Here is a 21,873-nt window from a genome sequence, read left to right as displayed (position 1 = left end):
TGCTGTGTCCTGGAGAGGGGTCAGCAGAGGCTGACGGCCTTGCGTGAGGATGACTCCGTCCACTTTTGAAGACGGTCCAGCGCGTTGTGACTGATTTCTAGGGTGTGTGTATGTGTTGCTAGTTTGTTGTTTTTAATGGAAAGGATTCATGTAAATAGCTTTTTGGGAGCAGATGCTGATCTGTCCCATGCGACCATGTGGACGATTTCAAGGTGCTGAAGCGACACTAATAAACTGACGGCGCTCAGGCCGCCCACTGGTGTGATTTCTTTCAATGTATTGGGGCCACGCGACTGGAGCGCGCTGGGGCTCAAGCAACGAGGGGCGGAAACGGCAGCGGAGGGCGGGCTCTGTAGAACGGAAGCTCCAGATCCTTTCCGCTCCTCTTCTTAGGTTTTTGTAGTCGAGTAGGTTCCAGAGTCGGTGTCTCTTTAGTCCGAGGTCACTGCCACTCTACTAGTTGGCTGCTCCATTTATCTGGACCCAATTGAGATCTCGCAGCCCGCAACCCTCCACTCCCGATGCAGACCCTTCTGAGCCCGAACCAACCACCAGCTGATTCGTTGTCAACTGGATCCCATTAAGCCTGCCTCATTTGTCCGGGATCCTCCGGACCTTTCCTTTCCTGGTGCCCACTGAGCCCACTCAGGACCCCTCTGGACGAGCTCTGCTCCTGCGTGGGAACGGGCTACCCAATTAGCCACATCTTACCCCTGTCCCTCAACTGAATTCCACGGTTTAAGCCCGCGGAGAGGGAGAGAAACCGAGTTCAGGCTGGGCCCTGTGTGGTCGGGTCATCAAAGTGACAGAAGGGAGGCGGGCTGAGGGCAGGATTGAGAGCTTGTCAGGACAGCAGACAGTCAATCACTACCAGACGGTCCAGTGAGAGCAGAAAAGAAAAGCATGTACTTCTACGGAGCTACTGATGTCTCTGGGGGGACTGCTGGCCTGGAAGGCAGTGGCCGCAGGAGCTGAGAAACTCACGTGAGGGGCCCCGCTATTTGGCAAGAGTAGTCACTGGCTACAAGGTGGCCCTGGGAGAGCTTGTGGCAGCCAGAACCCTAGAAGTGCGCACTGCAGCCAGCTGTTGGTAGAGATGGACAGGCAGCAGCGCCCCCAGAGGAAGACGCTACAGTGGCAGCTCGCTCAAGAGCATGGGCACCAGTCTCCTCCACACGGGTCTTCATCAACTTCCAGCCAGCCAGACACCAAGAACAATCTTCAGGAGGACCTACAAACCCAAGACTGGGTAAGCAGTAGGAGGCTCTTCCGAAAACCCAGGCTTTAAGATGAACTGATTGGGAAGGGCCATGGAGACCTCTGGGACAAGAGGAGAGGACTGAATGGGACTGACAGAAACATGCAATTTCAATTTCCAGGGCTCTCTTTTTCCAATCACTCTGGCTAGGCTTGGGGGTAGACTTGAAACCCATTAGCTTCCTCTGGTGAACACCAACAAGGGATTGCCTGAGGTCAGGAAGAGGGTGCCACACGTACCCATCTCAACCCTCCCCAGCGTCCCTCAACCCTGGACAAGGGAGTATCACTAAGTGGGAGGGAGAATGAGGTCCCCACAGCAAGGAAGGGTCCTCTCTGGATAGACATTGGTCATCACTGAAATGTACATGACGGCTGTATTTGTGACAGCCTCAAACAGTATGCAAACCCTGATTAACTGTCACCAGATAGCAAGCACTGAATTGTGAGTAGAAGAAATAGGCCTAACTGTACGGACCCCTAGGACACTCTCTGAGCAGAGGGTGTCATACTATCTGTGGGTATAGTTTCTGCTGAGAAAGAATTCAAAGCCAGACCACATCAGGCAAGACTGTGGCCAAGCTCAAGCTCAAGCAGTGTGTGGGTTGTATAGCCAGCCACAGAGCCAGGCGCTGAAGTGTGTCTGTCTACTTGTGTATGCGCTGAGATAAAAGGTCAGTCAGATAAGGAACGTAGGCTCCCAAGCTTGGTGTCATGGTTGACACACTGAGGAGGATCACAAGTAGAAGGCCTGGTTGAGCTATATAGCAAAACACTGTTTCAAAAAACTAGCAACAATGAAAAAGAGGGGTCCCAAAGTCACCAGCATGACTACCTTTTGACTTCCTCAGCATGTCCTCCAGGACCCAGTGCTTTGAGGCCCCTACAAAGGTGACAGGTGCTAAGACCTGACCTTTACAATGCTAACCAACAGACCCTCAGCTCTCGTGAGGCCAGCGTCTCCATAGGGCACGCTAGATTGTAAAGCCACTGAAGTGTCTGTTGGGTGAGGTTTGCACAGGAAGAGGGCCAGCTGTAGGGATTCTATATGGTGAGGTAATGGGGAAGGACAGAATCCTGTGGCTGACGGGACTCCAGGATCCAGGTTAGGGACAGTGAGTCCCTTCAATGTCTGCTGCACCTTGGCTCCTTTTGGGATCAGCTCCAATTTGAAGTTCCTCTGCCTCTTCCTTCCACAGTTCTCAGGCCCTGCTAGTGACCTTGAAGGATGCCCAGGCTGCATTCCCTAACCCTGTCCCGTGTCAGGTTCTCTCCCTTGGTATAGATTATGCTTTCCCTGGTTCTTCCCTCGCTGGCTGTGTCTCATGTTACCTCCCACAGAGCTCCTGACCTGGCTAACAAAAGTCCTTTGTTCCTCGCTTCCCAGACCTTCGAGTCATTTTCTCTGCAAGTTGTCTTCAGCCCACAGTGCCACACATGATACCTCATAGAACTCAGGGACCTTTGGCCTGAGGCAAGGGTTGGAGAAAGCCTTCCTGGCAGAGGGGTCCTCAGGCATCCAGCCACAGCGCAGTACTTTCTGATGATCAGTGTGCTCTGAACATTGGAGAGGAGCCGGCAGGAGGACACCTTCCCTACCCCACCCCACTCTGAAACTGTGAGTGGCCAGCTAAGGAGCACCAGACATGCAAAGTCAGCCTCATGCTGAGACCCTGTGATTGTCCTAGTTAGTGAAAAAGAGTCTTCTGGAATCTTACACAGCCTGGTGTTCAGAAGTCAGTAGCCTCTGTAGCCACAACAGCTGACAGGATCAGCAAGTGAAGATAGTTCTCACTTTTTATGACAGCAGTAAACTCAGGAAATATGCAAAACCTGCTTGAGATGAATTTTACCCATCCCTCCCCCAAAGGATTTCAAAAAGTGTGTTCCTGGAGAACAATGTCAGATTTGGTGGGTTCTCTCCAAGGCTTTCATCATCCAGCATGTCACTAACAATGAATGCTACATGTTGGTAGGCATGGTGGTGCACAACTTCCCAGCACGTGGGTGTTAAAGGAAGTGGCAGGCTGTGTCCCGCCACCTGGCTAGCTTTGCCCAAAATAATTACACGGAAACTGTATTCTTTTAAACACTGCCTGGCCCATAGTTTCAGCCTCTTATTGGCTAATTTTCACATCTTCCTTTAACCCATATTTAGTAATCTGTGTAGCACCACGAGGTGTGGCTTACCAGGAGAGATCTTAACCTACGTCCATCTCGGAGAGGAGAAGGATGGAGACTCACTATGGCGACTGCCTGAAGCGTCTCCCCAACTCTGCTTCCTTGTTCCCACAATTCTGTTCTGTCTACTCCGCCTACCTAATTTTCTGTCTCTTAAAGGGCCAAGGCAGTATCTTTATTAATAATGAAAGTAACACATAGACACTCCTCCATCATTTCCCCTTTTTCTGTTTAAACAAAAAAAGAAAGGCTTTAACTTTAACATAGTAAAATTACATGTAACAAAAGAGTTATCAAGCAAGAATTACAGTTACAATATTTAAATCTATTTTATCTTTTATCATAACTAAGGAAAGCTATAACTATCTATTTATTCTTCAACTCCATCAAAGACTCCAGAAGGATATAATATTACCTAAGTAAACAAGTCATATGCAACTTTCAAACTCTAGAAATGACAGAGACAACTCACTGCCTGGACAGTCACCCAAAGTTCCTCTGTACCGTTGGGGCATCCATCTTCGGGCTTCAGGCCCATAGTATTCAGCAGACATTTCCATGAAGCAGGAAATTCCAAAGACAGTTCAGTCACTTTCTGCTGTGTCCTGCAGAACGTCTCACAGACTCTTTCACGAATTAGGAACCCAGAAAGACCATCTCACCTTTAGGCAAGTTTAGCAGTCCTCTCTCTGCAGGTTCTTTGTGTCCAGTTTATGCAACAGTCCAGGCAAGAGCAGTTTCTTGCCCAAATGGCTATCAAACTCCATAAGTAGCCTCTTCGATGCCCATCTTCCTCTCGAAGTAGATTGGTGCTTCCAGGAGCAGACGTGTCTCATTGTCATGAAAAACCCTAAGTTATTAAAACATTAAATGCCATATTCTGCAGTCTTTGAAAGATATGAAGAATGTCTATCTAACTGAAATATATCTCTACATATCTAGAAAATCTAATAACATGACTACAAGCTTAACTATTATCAATGATTATTCATTAACAACTTATATTTCCTAATTATACATTACATTTTTAAATGAACTACACAATTACAATACCTTAATCAAGATCAGAAATACATATACATATAACAAATTGACCTTAAAATCCATACCAATACAAATTATTCATCTCTATATCATATCCCCCTTTAAATGTAAAAGAACATTTATAAACAATATTCGGGAAAATGGGCGCAGTTATTTCTCTCCAAACTGCTTCCTGCTGAATGGGGGCGCTGTTAATCAGATCTTTTATGATGTAACCTGTGTGCCAGGTTCCTCTCAGTCGGCAGTTGAGTGAAGTAATTTTTTGAGGGTGTTCACAGCAACCTTTCAGGAGGGCGTGGTCTATCATACCATATTGGAATAGAAGCAATCCACAGAGTCTCATCCTCTGTGAAAACAAAAGAAGAAACTCTTTTCCAAAGCATCATGTTCTTAGATCCAAATTCTGAAGTCATACCATTAAGATGTCCATTCTGGTCTAACCTGGCAGCCCATATAATGAAATGTCTCTCTGTACTTAGCTCCTTTACAGTCAAAAAAAATCAAAGAAAACACAACAAAATACATAATCCAGACTCTCTGTGAATTTTCCATTTTTACGTGGCTTATTTTTACTCTATCACTTTACTTCTTTTAATCTATAACTATCTGTACTCTGTCTCTTTAAAGACTTTACCCTTTTTTAAGACATTAACTTTACTTTTTATATTTTTTTTCTCTCTCTCAAGCATACATATGTTCATCCAACATTGTGACTCATTTAAAAGTCTTTTCTGTCTGAATCTGTCCTATTGTGAATCTGTAATTTTTTTACTATCCAGGAGCACTTCTTAAAAGGTTAAGCACTTCTTAAAAACTTAAGTTGCGCCATGTAGAGGTAATACGGTACCTGCCTGTTTCCAGCCAAGTCTAAACCTTAACTGCGCTATTATCATGGTAATTACGATAGGTCCTGCCTGAGATCAGCACAGTTCAGCATGGCAGAGCAGAGCCAAAGCCGCTCCTGCCTCAGTCATTTGGTGCCCCTGAGCCGCACACAGTTCCAGGCACTCAGCAGTCCACATTGGAGCCACAATCAGCAGTTTAATTCTGAGACTGAGCGTGCAGCACAGAAATTCTTTTCATCCAAGTTACAATAAAATCTAACACGCAGAGCACCGCAGTCTGAAAACCGCAGGAAGCTGTGTTTTAAAATGACTCAGCTTTTTCTCTGTCGCTATTGCCGAAACAGGAAATCTCTACAGCAGTCCTAGCAAACAGCAAAAAGCTGTGTTAAACTCTCTCTCTCCTTTATTTCAAGCCCTCTTAGGTTTTTAAGTGGATTTAGTCACCACGTTGGAGCGCCAATCTGTAGAAAGAACGGCGGAGCTGTTTCCTGCCACCCGGCTAGCTTTGCCCAAAATAATTACACGGAAACTGTATTCTTTTAAACACTGCCTGGCCCATAGTTTCAGCCTCTTATTGGCTAATTTTCACATCTTCCTTTAACCCATATTTAGTAATCCGTGTAGCACCACGAGGTGTGGCTTACCAGGAGAGATCTTAATCTGCGTCCATCTCGGAGAGGAAAAGCATGGAGACTCACTATGGTGACTGCCTGAAGCGTCTCCCCAACTCTGCTTCCTTGTTCCCACAATTCTGTTCTGTCTACTCCGCCTACCTAATTTTCTGTCTCTTAAAGGGCCAAGGCAGTATCTTTATTAATAATGAAAGTAACACATAGAGAGGTAGGCAGATATGCCTTGAGTCCAAGGCCAGGCTGCTCTACATGGAGACTTCCAGGCCAGTCAAAACAAAGCAAAATCATCATCATCATCATCATCATCATCATCATCATCCCTACATTTCTCTTGTCTTGCAGCTAAGCGCATATGAAAAAATTAAGAATAGCTGGGCTAGGTTTAACCTAGGAGATTCATAAGGCTTTGCCATAGTGAAGATGAAAAGGTAGCTTAAATAGCCAAGTAGGAAGAAAACAATCATTATTGGCAACAATATATTGTTTGTCTGGAAAATCTACATACACCAGCTTAAAAAATAAAAGATGAAGGTTGGTTATATGACTATTATAATTTCCTTGTTTCAATACACTGAACCAGGAAATATCATGAAAAGTTGCCATTCACTGTAGCAACAAATTACAAGGTCCTTCAGATTATCCGTTTCAAGGAATACTGAAAAGTTTTGCCAGATAATACCAAGATCTCCTGTGGAACCAGATCCTATTACTGTGTGGACATAGATGATTTTCGTTTGTTTGGTTGGCTTTGGTTTTTCAAGACAATGTTTCACTGTGTTGTGTAGCCCTGACTGTCCTGGAACTCACTCTGTAGATCAGGCTGGCTTCGAACTCACAGAGATCCGCTTGTGATTAAAGGGATTAAAGGCGTGGGTCACCACTGCTGACTCACATATAATGTTTTAAATCTGCCAGTCTGCCCCAAAATAATTAAGTGGTATTCCTATGGGGAGAGTCATTGGTTTGGGGTTTTTGAAACAAGGTCTCATGTAGCCCAGGCTGGTTTTGAACTTGCCATTTAAGCCAATGATAATCTTGAACTCTTGGTCCTCCTGCCTCTACCTTGTAAGTGCAGGAATTATAACTGTACCACCATGCCTGTAAGGTAGGTGCTTTGCTTAGGTGACTCTGACTTGGTCTTAGGAGGTACGGTCAAGGGTTCAGTCAACCACAGTCCTCTGAAAGCAAAATGGAAACTGTTTGTACAGTGGCTCCCATCCACAGAAGTCAGTGGTACACAGTAAAGGGGGTTGTTGGGAGCCTGTAGACCCTTGCCACAGGATGAGATCTCCACAGGGTAGCTGAGTAGCCTCAGGAAGGCAGCCAGCACTGGCTTCCCAGTGAGAGGGTGGAAAGGGAACAGGGTAGAAGCTGCTAAGATGTTTACATTCTAGCCTGAGAGTCACGTCCCAGTTTCTCTGTTTTTGTTTGTTTTTGTGGAGGAGGCTGCATTAGTCATTTCTACTTTGTGTGAGAGAGAGAGTTGCGGGTAATAGGAGTATGTATGATCACCAGGAGCTGCTGGTTGTCACTGGGTATGACCATTCTAGAGGCTGACTGTCATGTACACTAATTTAAATGTCTGTAGGGCCCTTGGCCAGGCAGTGGTGGCACATACCTTTAATCCCAGCACTTGGGAGGCAGAGGCAGGTGGATCTCTGTGAGTCGAGGCCAGCCTGGTCTACAAGAGCCAGTTCCAGGACAGGCTCCAAAGCTACAGAGCAACCCTGTAAGTATGGCCCAAGCAGGATGAACAGAAGGACCATCTACCTTGTATTATCATGGTGGAAGTACAGAATGCCAGAGATGATCTGAGAAGCAATGAGGCAGACACAACAGAAGCCACCTTACCCATTGCTGCTGCTGATCGTTATAGAGAAGAGTAGCTCAGATGTATTGATAGGAATAAATCAACAGTCAACTTTAAAAAAATTATTTTTAAGTGAATGTATGTGAGCCTGTATGAGTCCGTGTACCACATGCATGCAGGAGCCCATAGAGGCCAGAGAAGGTGTTATATTTCCCTGGAACTGGAAGTGCAGGGAGTTGTGAGCTGCCATATAGGTACTCAGAACCTAACGCAGGTCCTCTGGGAGAGCAGTAAACATTCTTAACTACTGAGCCACCTTTCCAGCCCAGCAGTCTACTTCTAATTTTATGCCCAGTTTAAAAAAAAAATCTGTGGCATGAAGAAAAATAAAATAATAAACAGAAAAAAAAATCCCATCTCTCACCTCAATTCTGAGAACACACCTCAGAGCCAGGAAGTATCTCAGAACACATGAGAAGGAAGCAAGTGGACAGGTAAACTGCAGGGGAGGCCGTCAGAATCCAAGGCAGGCTCACGGCACTGCTTCAACACGTAAGTATAAGGTTGGTTCTAGGCTACCTAGGGCTACTCAGTGAGACTCTGTCTCAAAAAAACAAAACAAAACAAAACAAAAAAAACCGGGCTGTGGTGGCGCACGCCTTTAAACCCAGGCAGAGGCAGGTGGATCTCTGCAAGTTCGAGGCCAGCGAGTTTGAGGCCAGCCTGGTCTACAAGAGCTAGTTCCAGGGCAATCTGTTGCTGATATGTTCATTAACATAAAGTTTGAAACACAAAGGTATTTCAAAGCTTTACATTGAAAAGAAGCTGTGCATCACTTAAAAAGAAAAGAACAGGGCTTTATTGGCCCTAAACCCTAACACAAAAAGGTGATATGGAATCAGGAGTTGGATAGACGTACCTGCCACCCAGGACAAATGCTGAGAAGTTGACCTCAGAGTAACTCTAGGGGCTTACTTTCTGCTTACCATGGAATTTCAAAGCAGAAGTAAGTGTTTCAACAGGCGGTTTTGGAGTGGTTGCTGGCCATTTCTAGGGCAGTAGAATGCAGCCCTGCCTTTGAGCACACATGTGCACACACTGAACTTAAACTGAAAACTGCTTTGGAAGAATCTGTATTTAGAATCCCAAATGAGAAATGCTTTTCTCAATTCAAACATCCTGAAGGAAAAACCCAACAGATTTAGAAAGTATCGTGTAAGCAGAGGTGGAAATGTTAAATGACAGCCGGGAAGAAATGTTTATAATATTTACATCACTGAAGTATTTACTAGCTAGAATCTATGAAGAGATGCTAAAACTGAGGAGCCAACATAGCGGCCCTTACCTGTAATCCCAGCTGAGGCAGGATTGTGAGTTCAGGACCAGCCTGGGCTACGCGCCAAAAAATTCTATCCACAAAACAACAGCAACGAGAAAACTATCTTAAAAGTTGCATGGTACGGGTCTGGAGAGATGGCTTGGTAGTTAAGAGCACTTGCTGCTGTTGCAGTGGACCTGGGTTTAGTTCCCAGCAACCACATGTACCTTTTATAACTCCAGTTCCAAGAGTTTTGATATCCTCTCTGGCATCCACCAGCACAGACATACACACAGGCAAGCAGACACTCTTTTCTTTTTTTGTTTTCTAGATTTATTTATTATGTACACAGCATTCTGTCTCCATGTATGCCCGCATGCCAGAAGAGGGCACCAGATCTCATTACAGATGGTTGTGAGCCACCATGTGGCTGCTGGGAGTTGAACTCAGGACCTCTGGAAGAGCAGCCAGTGCTCTTAACCACTGAGCTGTCTCTCCAGCACCCCCCCCCTTTTATTTTTACATGGAGTAGTGGCCTGAAGATGTAGCCACTGGTAGAACATTTGCCTTGTACACACAAGGTCCTGTGTTTGATCCCAAGCACCACACATCAAACATGGAGATAAAAAAAGGTGAGTGAAGTCTGGCTTTTAGTCCCCAAACAAACAAGACCCACCTAAGTGAACACTGAGCGTGAATACACTGGGAGAAGTGATGTCAGTGGCTGTGCCTGGGACCAATGAACGCATATGGAGAGTGTTTCTGTCAGTTGGTTTTTCCAAGGACCCGTTTGTGAATATTGTCCACTATTTTCTTCTTTTAACTTCATTTACTTGTCTTTCCTAATATCATTTTTAATCATTTTTTATTTTTATCTTATGTGTTTGGATGTTTTGACTGCATGTATGTCTGTGCACCACATGTATGTCTGGTGCCCTCAAGACCAGAGGAGGGCATGGATCCCCTGGAATTGTAGTTAGTTACAGACAGTGTGAACAAGGTAAGGGTGCTGGGAACGGAACCTGAGTTCTCTGCAAGAACAGCAATGCTCTTAATTGCTGAGCCATCTCTCTAGCTCCTAGGTTAAATTCTTGGGTTATTTTGTTTTGTTGCTTTGGTTTTGTTTTTTGTTTTGTTTAGTTTCTGAAATAGAGTTTCTCTGTGTAGTCCTAGCTGTCCTGGAACTCAGAGTTCCACATGCCTCTGCCTCCTTAGTGCTGCGTTAAAGGTGTGTACTGTCAAGCCTGACTCTGGTTAAATTCTTATGTAATTGTTTAGCCAGAGTATATGAGTTTAGAATGTTTTCCTTCTCCTCCTTTTCTTCTTTGACTTTTGAGACAGAAGCTATGTAGCCCTAGCTTCCTGGCTGTCCTGAAATTTGTTCTGTAGACTAGGCTCGCCTGGAACTCACAGTATTGGGATTAAGGAGCTTTCTTCCAATGGTGGATTTAAACTGCACATTGTCCTCAGAGGGCAGTTCTGGTCACACTCTGGCATGCTGGTGGATCTTGCTCTCATGTTCTGTCTAAATAGATACACATTTCAATCTCAACTTTCTTTGTCCGCACATGTTGACTTAGAAAGGGATGCCCATTTCGATAGGAGTATGTTATCTCTGGGCGGTACTTTCAATCGTATTGTTCTGTGGCCTCATAGTTATGAATTCCGGGGGTCTGGTGCAGATCCATTTGTTTGTGGGCCTAGATTGTGGCCAACTTGTGTGAATGTTCCACCTGTTTGGTGAGAAGGTGGGTAAGAGCTCTGAGCATATTCTCCTATGTTAGTTACTTTAATCTTTAGCTTTAAATTTTTGCGTTACTGTCCATAAAACATTCATGTGTGCTGTTGGGCGGTGACCTAAAGCCTTGCTGTCAGCTCTCTTGCTGATGGTCTCGCCAACAGCGTTTGCAGAATGTACACATGAAGTTAATACTGTACACATGTACATGTGTTCACATGTACACATGAAGTTAATACTGTACACATGTACACGTGCTCACATGTACACATGAAGTTAATGCAGTACACATGTACATGTGTTCACATGTACACATGAAGTTAATACTGCACACATGTTCACATGTACGCGCGAAGTTAATACTGTACACGTGTACATGTGTTCATATGTACACGTGTACACATGAAGTTAATACTGCTCCTCCCCCTCCTGCACTCCAGAGTTTGCTGCTGTTCTGTCATATAAATTGGGGCCTGGTGCTCTACCTCCCACCTGTTCTCTTTCCCCATATTCCCGGAGAGGTATATTATACTGGTTTTGCCTATTGTGTGCCTGTTTGTCTGTGTGCCTGCATGTGCTCATGTTTATGTATGTATGCATGTGTCTGTGGGTGCCTGTTGAAGTTTTGGGGCTTTAAAGACTCAAAGGTGGTTTGAGGTCAGCCTGGTCTACAAGAGCTAGTTCCAGGACAGGCTCCAAAGCTACAGAGAAACCCTGTCTTGAAAAACCAAAAACCAAACAAACAAAAAACAACCAAAACCTCAAAGGTGTGGAAATGACTTTGCACCCTTGAATAGCACTTTGGTTAGGTAAAAATTCTAGGAGAGAATTTTTTTCCAGGCCTTTGCCGTTGTCTCCCTGCCAGCTTCCGGTGCTACTGTGTAACACCAGAGATCACGTAGATATCTGATTCTCTGTACTTGCTCTGGTTTTCCTGTGCATTGCCAGGCATCTCTATATAGCACCACCCCTGTGTCATTTTTATTTTTGAAAGCTTTTTGTTAAGATTTATGTATTTTATATGTATGAATATTTTACCTGCATATATGTCTGTGCACCATGTGCATGCCTGGTGCCTGTGGAAGCCAGAAGAAAGCTTTGGATCTCTGGGAACTGGAATTAAGAGACAGGTGTGAGTCGCTATGCGGGTCCTGGGAACTGAACCCAAGTGCTCTTCACCACTGAGCCATCTCTCTAGCTTCATTTAAAAAAAAAAAAACTGAAGATCTTTTTCTTCTTGCCAGTGTTCTGAAATGTCAGCATAGTATATTCTGCTAAGGCTGTCTGCTCCATCTCTGGGGACAGAGTGTGTGCATGTTTGTGCTTTGCTTTTGGTCCTCTATCAGTTAGTACTGTGGCGGCGATGTAATGAGTCTTTCCAAATGAACCCTGAACTCATGTTTTCTCATTTCTTGGTCAGACGTGGGTTGATAGTCCAGTGCGTGCCTCTCACTCTCTAAGGTCTTCTGATCCTCCCTTTCCTGAGGTTGCCGCATAAATACAATGAGCCTAGCATGTGGTGTCATGTCTACGTGTCACGTGTAGAGCGCATAGGTCCTCAGCCAGTGTCTCCAGCAGAACAAGAGCTACTCCAGCAAGAAGTACTGCGCCGGCATAGTGCTACAGGAGGTGTGCAGCCCCCACAAAGTGGCTTAAGAACAGAAACAGCTGTAGCCAGTTTCCCACTGAATATCCGTCTCGCCAAGTCATACTCTCCATACCCAGGGTCATTCTTGTCCTCTGGATGACCCCTCTCCACGTGCTTCTGCTCGCTTCATTCATTGCTGTATCCTGCATCCAGAGGCCACAGTGAGAGTGGAGACCTGGGATCTCTCTTGTTTCTCAGCCAGCTAGCATCTCCGTCCTGCTCTTCACCGTGGGCTTGTGATACTGGCGGCTTTGCATGTGTAGATAGCCTTTGTTAGCAGGTGACTCTGCTGTTTCTCAGCTAGCTAGCAGCTCCGTCCTGCTCTCACCATGGGCTTGTGATACTGGCGGCTTTGCATGTGTAGGTGTTCAGATAGCCTTTGTTAGCGGGTGACTTTGCTGTGGCATGGTCAGGTAGGCATCTGGCTTTCAGTGACTGCAGGCCCCTGCTTTTCAACAGAAAGGAACTTGTATGGAGTAGGCTAGGGAAAATAGAGTAAATAGGCTGCAGGATGGGATGAGGGCCTGTGCACTTCCACCCTTCCCCCCCCATGTAAACAGCAGGAATGTATCGTCTTACACTTCTGAATACAGAGGTCTCTAAAGAGGAGGAATCAGAAACGTTGATGTTATCCTTCTTGGACTGCCATCAGTTGGGGGCTTCCATAACAAACCACAGTAGCTTAAGCAGTATAGAGTGGTGCTTCTCAATTCTAGGGGCTGGCAGGTCCAGGCCAAGGCCAAGTCTCTCACAGATTCAGGTCTGGAGAGGGCCCACCCCTTGGTTCACAGAAGTTGCCTTTCCCTGTGTTTGAATGTGTGGGGCGTGAGTGAGCTCTGTGGATCTCTTTCTGATGCGCTAGCACCTAACCCCTCCCCTGAAGTCTTCCTCCTTGTCCAGCACCTTGAAGGGAAGACCTTGGCCTGTGGATTTTGTGGGACACACATCTGGATGCCTGGCTTCTGAGGGTTGCAGGAGGACCTTCAGGGGGACCCTACTTGACTTATAGACCATCATCTCCTGTGTTTCTCTGAACCTTCTCCCAGTACATGCCTTGGAGTCAAATGTTCACTTTTTTCCTTCATATTTTTGTCATCAAAGCTACTGTGTGTGTGTGTGTGTGTGTGTGCGTGTGTGTTGATGCGGATTCTAGAGATGGATCCAAGGACATGAACATGACCTTGGTCATGCACATGCTAATGGTGCATTCTATCATGGAGCCCATCCAGCCTCTTACTGAATATACCCTTGTTGTGAAACAGATTTCCAGGTCTCTTCCACTGTCAGAATCTGCATTATCTCCATTAAGTATCTCCTGTCCCATCCCCAGTCCCCAGAGGCTCTGCTCTACTTTCTGTCTCAGTGAGTGTGAGTTCGACTATTCCTAGACCAGCAGGGTCATAGAAGTTATGGAATGTGTGCTTTGGTGGCTGCTGTTTCACAGTCAACCACACAACAGCATGTATCAAATTTTTTTAATTTATTTATTATATATACAATATCGTGTCTGCCTGCAGGCCAGAAGAGGGCACGAGATCTCATTACAGATGGTTGTGAGCCCACCATGTAGTTGCTGGGAACTGAACTCAGGACCTTTCGAAGAGCAGGCCATGCTCTTAACCACTGAGCCATCTCTCCAGCCCCCGAGTGTCAAACTTTTTAATTGAAAAATTTTTAATTTTTTTAATTTTTAAAAAATTTATGCCAGGCGGTGGTGCATGCCTTTAATCACAGAACTCAGAAGACAGAGGCAAGTAAATCTCTGTGAGTTTGAGGCCAGCCTGCTCTACAGAGTGAGTTCCAGAACAGCCAGGGCTGTTTCACAGAGAAACCCTGTCTTGATAAACCAAAAAAAAAGTGTGTGTATATATGTGTGAATTTATGTGCACCATGTGCATGCAGGTACCCACAGAAGCTGAATGGTGTGTGATCTCTTTGAATTGCCATTACAGGCAGTTGTGAGCTGCCTGACGTGAGTGCTAGAACTGAACTCAGGTCCTCTGCAAGAGCAGAACACACTCTTAACTGCTGAGCTAGCTATCTAGCCCCAAGTGCCCGCCCTCCCTCCTTCCCTCCTTCCTTCCCTCCCTTTTTCTTTCTTTCTTTCTCTCTTTCTTTCTTTCTTTTATTTCTGTTGAGTCAGTCATGTTCCGTTGTCTGGGTAGATCCACCCTCCACCCGCACTCGAATTGCATCCACATTTTTTTTTTCTCCAAATGCAGAGTGATTTTATTTCATTGCCTCCCAAATACCTAGTATTCAGAATAGGAGGCATGCTATTGAATATGGGCAGCTTTCCTCATGGCTGGCTTGGGACCCTGCGTGCATCCACGTTTTGACTGAGAGAATGAAGCTGCTGTGGACATGGGTGTTCTCACACCTTTCCAAGTCCTGGCTTTAAATTCGTCTGGGTCTGTCCCCAGAAATGGAACCATTGGATTGTTATGCATTAATTCTTTCAAGGTTTCTGGAGTAAGGAGGTCCTTCACTTGGTGTCTCATCCTGCTTTTCCATCCAGATGGTAGCTAGGTGTGTCCCCTAAGTGGGCAATCTGGAGGGACTTCCACAGACCACCCACCATGGCAGGGGCATCCTGTGGCTGTTATGTGTGGGCTTTACTTACAGCCTATGCCAGCTTTCTTGCAAGTCACCCCCTTCCAATCTCCTGTGTGGTGTGATTGATGACCCTCTTCAGTTTATACCTGTTTTTAAAACTTTGTTCATGTGTGTTCAGAGTGTTAGTTTTCCTCCTAAATCTCTTTATAGACACTGTTATTTTTTGTTAGTTTGTAACTGAACCCAGCCTTTAAGATCACTTTCTAGGGCTCTTAGGGAGGAAGGATGCCCAGGGTTGATCTTTGAGAGCTGATTTTTGGGGGGCCTCTGGCCCAACCCCACCCTCCACTTTGGAGTACTTTGTCAGAACCACTGTAATGTCTGCATAGTCCATGGACAGATATAACAGTACCCATGAACACCTGGGGGGTCCATGAAGTGCTCAGGTAAGCCAGTGTGGGTGTGTAAGAGCGCACTGCCTTCCCCACAGCAGCTCTCCCTGAAGCACAGTGAGGGGATCAGGCCAGCCTGGGTTTCAGAGTGAGACAACAGGAGCTGGAGACCTAGCTCAGACGTAAGAAACCGAGTTTGGAGGTGACTGTGCGCTCTGTCCCCACAGGTGTGTGAGCCTCCAGAGCGCAGGAGCCCGGGTAATCGCTGGAGTGTCAGCATCGACGAGCGCAGACGTCTGGCCATGCTGCATGCGCAGGGCAGAACAAACACGGCCAGGGCCCCATCTAGAGACATTCTGGGCCTGCAACTCCCGGTTCGATCAACCCCAACCTCGCACAGCCAGGTCCCTGAAGCCATGGTTGGTCACCCGCAGGATCTTGAGCAGATGGTGGCCGAGCTGGTGTCTGAGGGTGTGGAGAGGGATGTGCTCTTCCTTCATCCGCAACATTCCACTGTGTACCACAACACCTTCCAGAACTTCTTGGCCCGGGGCACTCCTCTCTGGCAGAGTGAGAATTACGAGGCCCAGACCTCGAGGTCACCACCCTCCTAAGAAGGATCCCTGCTTAGCCCAGTGTGTGTTGTTCAGTGCCTTTGTTTGTGGCAGAACACAACTTCCATACCCCTTGTGCCCTCTTTGGGCGTGACCCACCCACAAAGGACAAACAGATCAGGACAAAGGTCTCAGGACTCAGGAGAGCGGCTCCTCTTGGGAACCTGGTTGGGAACTAACTACAGGAGAGCCATGGAAGGGAGAGTCGGATAGAGTAACTTTCCAAAAGAGCCCATGCTCTGTGGGGCATAATGGTGACCAGCATTTGTGGGCCTCTGAGGAGGTTCGATTGCTACACAGACCACCGACTGCTTTGCTAGCCTCATTACTGAGCAGCTGCCCGAGGAGGTGTAAGATCCCTGCCATGTCCAGTTCCGCCAGTAGGGTTTTCATGTCATGAACCATTTGGGACTCTGGGATCTAGCTTCAAGATCAAAAGGGATATATGACCTGGGAGATACTATGAGGCTTATGGGGACAGCTCAAGGAGAGGGACCTAGTGAGGTTCTAGACATAGGCAGACTTCCAGGTAACTGATCATTCCAACTGGAGTTGGACAGGCTAGGAAGGCAGTGTGCACCATACAGTAGGTTTGAGGTAATATAAGGAGCCCTGTATCTCACTCTGTCTTGAGGTTGGAAGCCTTGAAGAGGGCTTAGGACTGGGGTGGTAACACAAGACACATTTGGGGGACATCAAGCTGGAGGAGTGGCAGTAAAAGTGTGGTAACCCCAGTCTATCAGAGTGTTTATAGGGGGGGCACCACAGACTCTGAGACTGGTAGCGGTGGCCTGGGCTTCTATGTGCATAAGGCTGGGCACAAGGAATTTTGAGTCAAGAGGAAGTGATAAATCCTGGGTTCGAGTATGGGCATGAGTCAGAACTGTGCACTAACCACGAGGGAATCAGCCCGCTTGCTAGTGCAGCACCAGCTGCCCCTGGCCAGAGTCCATTGCTGAAACACAGACTTACCCAGGCTCAACACTGGGTCCCTACCTGCTGACTTGAAGTCCCTGCCCTTGCTTCCCTCCCTTCCTAAGACTCCATGAAATCCCTTCTCCTCCAGGAAGTCTGCCTTCATCACCCTACTGGGTATCCCTTCCCAGTTGACCCTTGATGTAATTTTTGTCCATCCTAGGAGGTCTCTACATTTTTCAGGGTACAAAGGCTAAAGAGAAGGCAGGACATGGTGCCACATGGACTAGGGCAAGGATAGTGCGGAGGAGTCTGGACAGGGCCCTGGGCATATTGTAACCCTTCCACCACCTTGACTTGGAGCACAGCATGTGGCGGGCTAGGGCCAAAGGTCACCACACCAGTGCCTGGTGCTATGTGCATTCAGCTCTGAGTGGCTTTAAAGGACTCCATGTTACTTGACTTCCGCTCATGGCTGAGGGTTGGCAGGGCTTCTCCAGGTCTTGTGCGCTTGCCTGGGCACCTAAGTCTGTAGTCAGATGGAATCTGAGATGGTCAGCTCCTCTTAGAATCTTTCCCATCACAACAACACAAGCCACGTCATTTAGAGCACCAGGGCTGAGGCCCAGAGCTGGCCCCCACACACTGGCCGCTTGTGACAGTTAATGCGGCTCAGCAAGGAATGCAGCCTGGCAGTGCCCGTGAGAGCACTGCTGCCCAAACACTGGGGCAGTGCATAGTTTCCAGGGGCTGCTACAGCTGATGGTCACAGGTTCAGTGCTCTAAGAGAACAGATGCACTAAGTTCTGTAGTCTCTGCAGAGGGCCTCAGTACACGAGGAGCAGGATGGAGGAGCGGGATGGCGGCTCCAAGGAGCCGCAGCTCACCTTTCCCAGCTGCCAGGGGTAAGCCAGGCACAGCACTGGCTCTGTGTTCACCCCTCTTGCCGCCTCTTTCAGCTCCTATGGCTAAGGACCCTTAAGACTACTCTGGGCCCACCCAGAGGACCTGGAAAACCTCCCAGTTTTAAGGTCAGACTTCGTAAACTTGATTTCCTTTGCTCCATCAGCATATGCCCAAGGATCCCCCTGTTGGGAGGGGAGCATGGCATCTTCTCTCGATGCCGTTGGCCCCTATGGGTAGAGAGGGCTAGGTGCTGCTAAGGTCTATAGGACAGCTCCCCACAATCAAGTGACCAGGTTCCGGGTCCAGGTACTCTACTGGGAAAAACTTGCACCAGAGAAGGGTATAGGTGGTGAGGAGCTCTGAGGAGATGGGGTGATTAGGGGTTTGCACAGACAGGTTGGCTAATCTTAGAAGGAGCAGAAAGGTCTTGCGGGGAAAGGTCCCTAGCACCTTAGTCAAGGGGACGCAGGTCAGGTTGGGCAAATCCTCCCGCAACAGAGCAGCCTCAAGTTTTCTTGAGCTAGCCACAGCCACGGGATCTCACTGGACACTCAGCACCTGTCTCAGCTTGATACTCTGGCTCTGAGTCGGTGGCAGAGGACACTCTGTGTCTTAGGGTTTCTAATGCTGTGACAAAACATGACCGAAGAGCAAACTGGGGAGGAAAGGGTTTGTTTGGCTTATACTTCAGCATTGCTGTTCATCACTGAAGGAAGTCAGGACAGGAATTAAACAGGGCAGGATCCTGGAGGCAGAGGCCATGGAGGAGGGTTGCCTACTGGTTTGCTCTTCATGGCTTGCTCAGCCTTCTTATTCTTCTAGAACCTAGGACCACGGGCTGGGCCCTCCCGCATTGATCACTAAATGAGAAAATGCCTTACAGCTGGATCTCATGGAGGCCTTTCCTCATCTGAGGCTCCTTCCTCTCTGGTGACTCTAGCTTGTGTCAAACTGACACACACAACCAAGCAGCACAGCCTGGATACCTGGAACAGACAGAGGCCTACAGCAGCTGACTTTCAGTGCAGGGCTGCTGGGGCCCTTTGAAGCTGTCCTTCACAGCCATCTATGCCCTACGTAAGAGATTTCTTCATTGGTTTACAAAAACACTTGCTCAGAATTAACCAAGGTTTTCTTTTAAAACAAAGCACTTTGATTGCTAAAGTAAGGACTGTTCACATCAGGTCGTCCCAGCTATTTCTGGGGCATCTGAGGGAGTGAAATGATGGGGTTCTGAAGCATGCAGCTTCTGCTCATACATGAAAAACATTGTGCTAAAGAGAAAAGTGAAACCACTAAGCTGGAAAAGCTCAGTGGAAAGACGGTAAGATGGCAGGTGTGATGGTGAGTGCTTGTAACCCAAGCACGCAAGGCGGCAGCAGGAAGACGGGTGCACATTTGAGGCTAGCCTGAGCTACACAGTGAGACCCTGTCTCAAAAAAATGTAAGATTAATTTTAGAAACCATACAATAGGGGATGAGTACCACTTGTTTTTCAATGTAGAAAGCACTGATATTTCATTTTGGTAATGAGTGCCATGGTCTTTCTCTCCTCTGTCCTGGCTTTTCCTCGGCCAGTTCATGCAAGCAAGACCCATTATATTTACCTCCCATTCCAACTCCCCAGCCCTTGCCCTGCCCTCCTATAATCAGCTTACTCCAGAACTTGGGCCATCTGCATTCTTTGTTTTGTATTTTTTAATTAGCCGAAATTAAGGTCAGCTTCTAAGTTTTATTTCTTTTATGCTATGTGTACAGTGCCTGCATATGTGTGTACCGTGGACTGAAGTGGCCAAGGCGGCCAGAAGGGAGCACCAGATTCCCGGAGCAGACAGCTGTAACAGCCACATGGGTGCTAGGAACTGAGCCATGGTCTCCTGAAACAGCAGCAAGTGCTGAGCCATATCTCCAGGTCCCTGAGTTTTTATTTGTATTTTATTTTTTGGTTTTTTGAGGCAAGGTTTCTCTTTGTAGCCCTGGCTTTCCTGGAACTCACTCTGTAGATCAGGCTGGCCTTGAACTCACAGAGATCCATCTGCCTCTGCCTCCTGTGTGCTGGGATCAAAGGTGTGCGCCACCACTGCCCTACTAAATTCTTTCTTTCAGATAGGGTCTCATATAACCCAGGCTGGCCTTAAACTACGTAGCTGGTGTTCTGTCCTGTCTCTACCTCTCAAGTGCTGGGATTACAGTGTGTATCACCATGCCTATCCAGTTGTTTTCTTTTTTATATTATAATTGCATCATTTCCTCCTCCCCTTTCCTCCCTCCAAACCCTCCCATATCCCACCTTATTTTCTCTCAGATTCATTACCTCTTTTTGCATTGATTGTTGTTACATGCATATATATGTATACACACACATACATATTTCTAAGTATAACCTACTCAGTCTGTATAATGTGACTTGTATCTGTATTTTCAGGACTGGCTATTTGGTATCAGATAACCAAATAGTGTGCCCCTCCCTGGGGAAGAGTATGCCTCTTACTCTCAGCATTCCGTAGTTGCCTTTAGTTCTTTGTGTAGGGTTGAGATTCCCCTGGTCTTTCCTCTGCCCACTTTTGGCCGCTTGAGTTTTTAAAGAACTTTTTCCTATTCTTTTTTTTTTAAATATTTATTTATTTATTTATTTTGTATACAATATTCTGTCTGTGTGTATGCTTGCAGGCCAGAAGAGGGCACCAGACCCCATTACAGATGGTTGTGAGCCACCATGTGGTTGCTGGGAATTGAACTCAGGAACTTTGGAAGAGCAGGCAATGCTCTTAACCTCTGAGCCATCTCTCCAGCCCTGCTTTTTCCTATTCTTGTATGTCTGGAAATGTTTTCTTGAGAGCTTTATATATGCAAGAAAATCTGTCTGGGTAAAAAACTGTGAGTTATATTTTCTTCTTAAGAACTATTTCTCTATGCTTTGAGTGCTGCTAGGAAAGAGAAAGGTCAATTTTCTATTTTTTGTGGGGGAGGAGGGAGGAAGAAGGGTTTACATCATCCTTCAGTCCATCACCACAGAAAGCCAGGGCAGGAACTCAAAGCAGGAACCTGAAGGCATGAGCTGAAACAGAGACTATGGTGGGATGCTGCTTACTAGCTTGCTCTTTGTTTTCTTGTACAAGCCAGGATCACCTCCAGGGATGACCCTACCCAGAGTGAGCTGGGTCCTCACACATCACTCATTAATGACATGCCCACAGGCTAATCTGATGAAGCAATTCCTCAATGGAGGTTCTTCCCAGATGACCCTAGTTGTTTGGGTCAAGTTGAAAACAAAAAAAAAAACCCAAAAATCCCACAAATGACCCCTTGTCAAGTTGACACACAAATACAACACAAAACATCTTTCTTGTTTGTCCTCAAGATCATGTTACTATACATATAACTTTGAAAGTCCCACAATCTTTAAAATTTTCAGCACTTTAAAATCAAAGTTCTCTTTAAAAATCCAAAGTTTCTTAATTGTGGGCTCCTGTTATGTTAAATACTTTCTTATTCCAATAGTGAAGAACCAGGGCATAAGTATAACCATAATAAAGGGAAACCAAAACCAAACAGTGTGCAAATCTGACATCTGGAACTTACTCCGGATTCTCTGGGTTCCAGAAAGCTTGTGAAGCCCACCTCTCCAGCAAACACAGCTTGTCCAGGAGGCTCAAGTCAGCTAAGACCACGGAGGGAGGAGGGAGTTTGAGCTAGAGTCTCTGTCTCTGTACAGAGCACTGGCTGCGACTGGCTTTAAACTCACAGAGCGCTGGGATCATAGGTGAGCGCCACCACGCATAGTGCTCCTCTTTTGTTTGCTTTGCTTTTTGTCCTTGTTTGTGATATTTTTTTCTGAAAAGTGGTTCAGTAATCTTTAAAGTTCAATAACACGTAAGACAGGCCTCAGATGACTGGGGCTGCACTGATGTGCTGGAGCGTGCCACGGACCTCTCCCGATCAGGCTTCGGGAGGACTTTCTTGCAGCTTACCTAACTCTAGTTTCTAGGTGTTCTAGGAACACTTCTAGTTTCCTGC

General features: G+C 46.6%; 1 protein-coding gene across 1 annotated transcript; it reads left to right on the top strand.

Annotated features, from left to right (window-relative positions):
- The first annotated feature begins 1,096 nt into the window (after nt 1-1,096).
- Nucleotides 1,097-16,035, top strand: Tex22 (testis expressed 22). The gene is made up of 2 exons (XM_038335716.1): nt 1,097-1,249; nt 15,649-16,035. Exons 1-2 carry the CDS (start codon nt 1,097-1,099, stop codon nt 16,033-16,035), a joined length of 540 nt encoding a protein of 179 aa, XP_038191644.1.
- The last annotated feature ends 5,838 nt before the right edge of the window (nt 16,036-21,873 follow it).

The sequence above is a fragment of the Arvicola amphibius genome, chromosome 7 (assembly GCF_903992535.2).
Source record: "Arvicola amphibius chromosome 7, mArvAmp1.2, whole genome shotgun sequence".
NCBI classification, from domain to species: Eukaryota; Metazoa; Chordata; class Mammalia; order Rodentia; family Cricetidae; genus Arvicola; species Arvicola amphibius.
Note: the sequence above shows the minus strand (reverse complement) of the source record. Positions and strands in the feature narration are given on the sequence as shown.

Bases quoted from the DNA above. Each gene is read 5' to 3' on its own strand.
- Tex22 (XM_038335716.1), top strand. From the start codon at position 1,097: ATGGACAGGCAGCAGCGCCCCCAGAGGAAGACGCTACAGTGGCAGCTC. The intron at 1,250-15,648 runs GTAAGCAGTAGG...CTGTCCCCACAG, and splicing joins ACCTACAAACCCAAGACTGG to GTGTGTGAGCCTCCAGAGCG.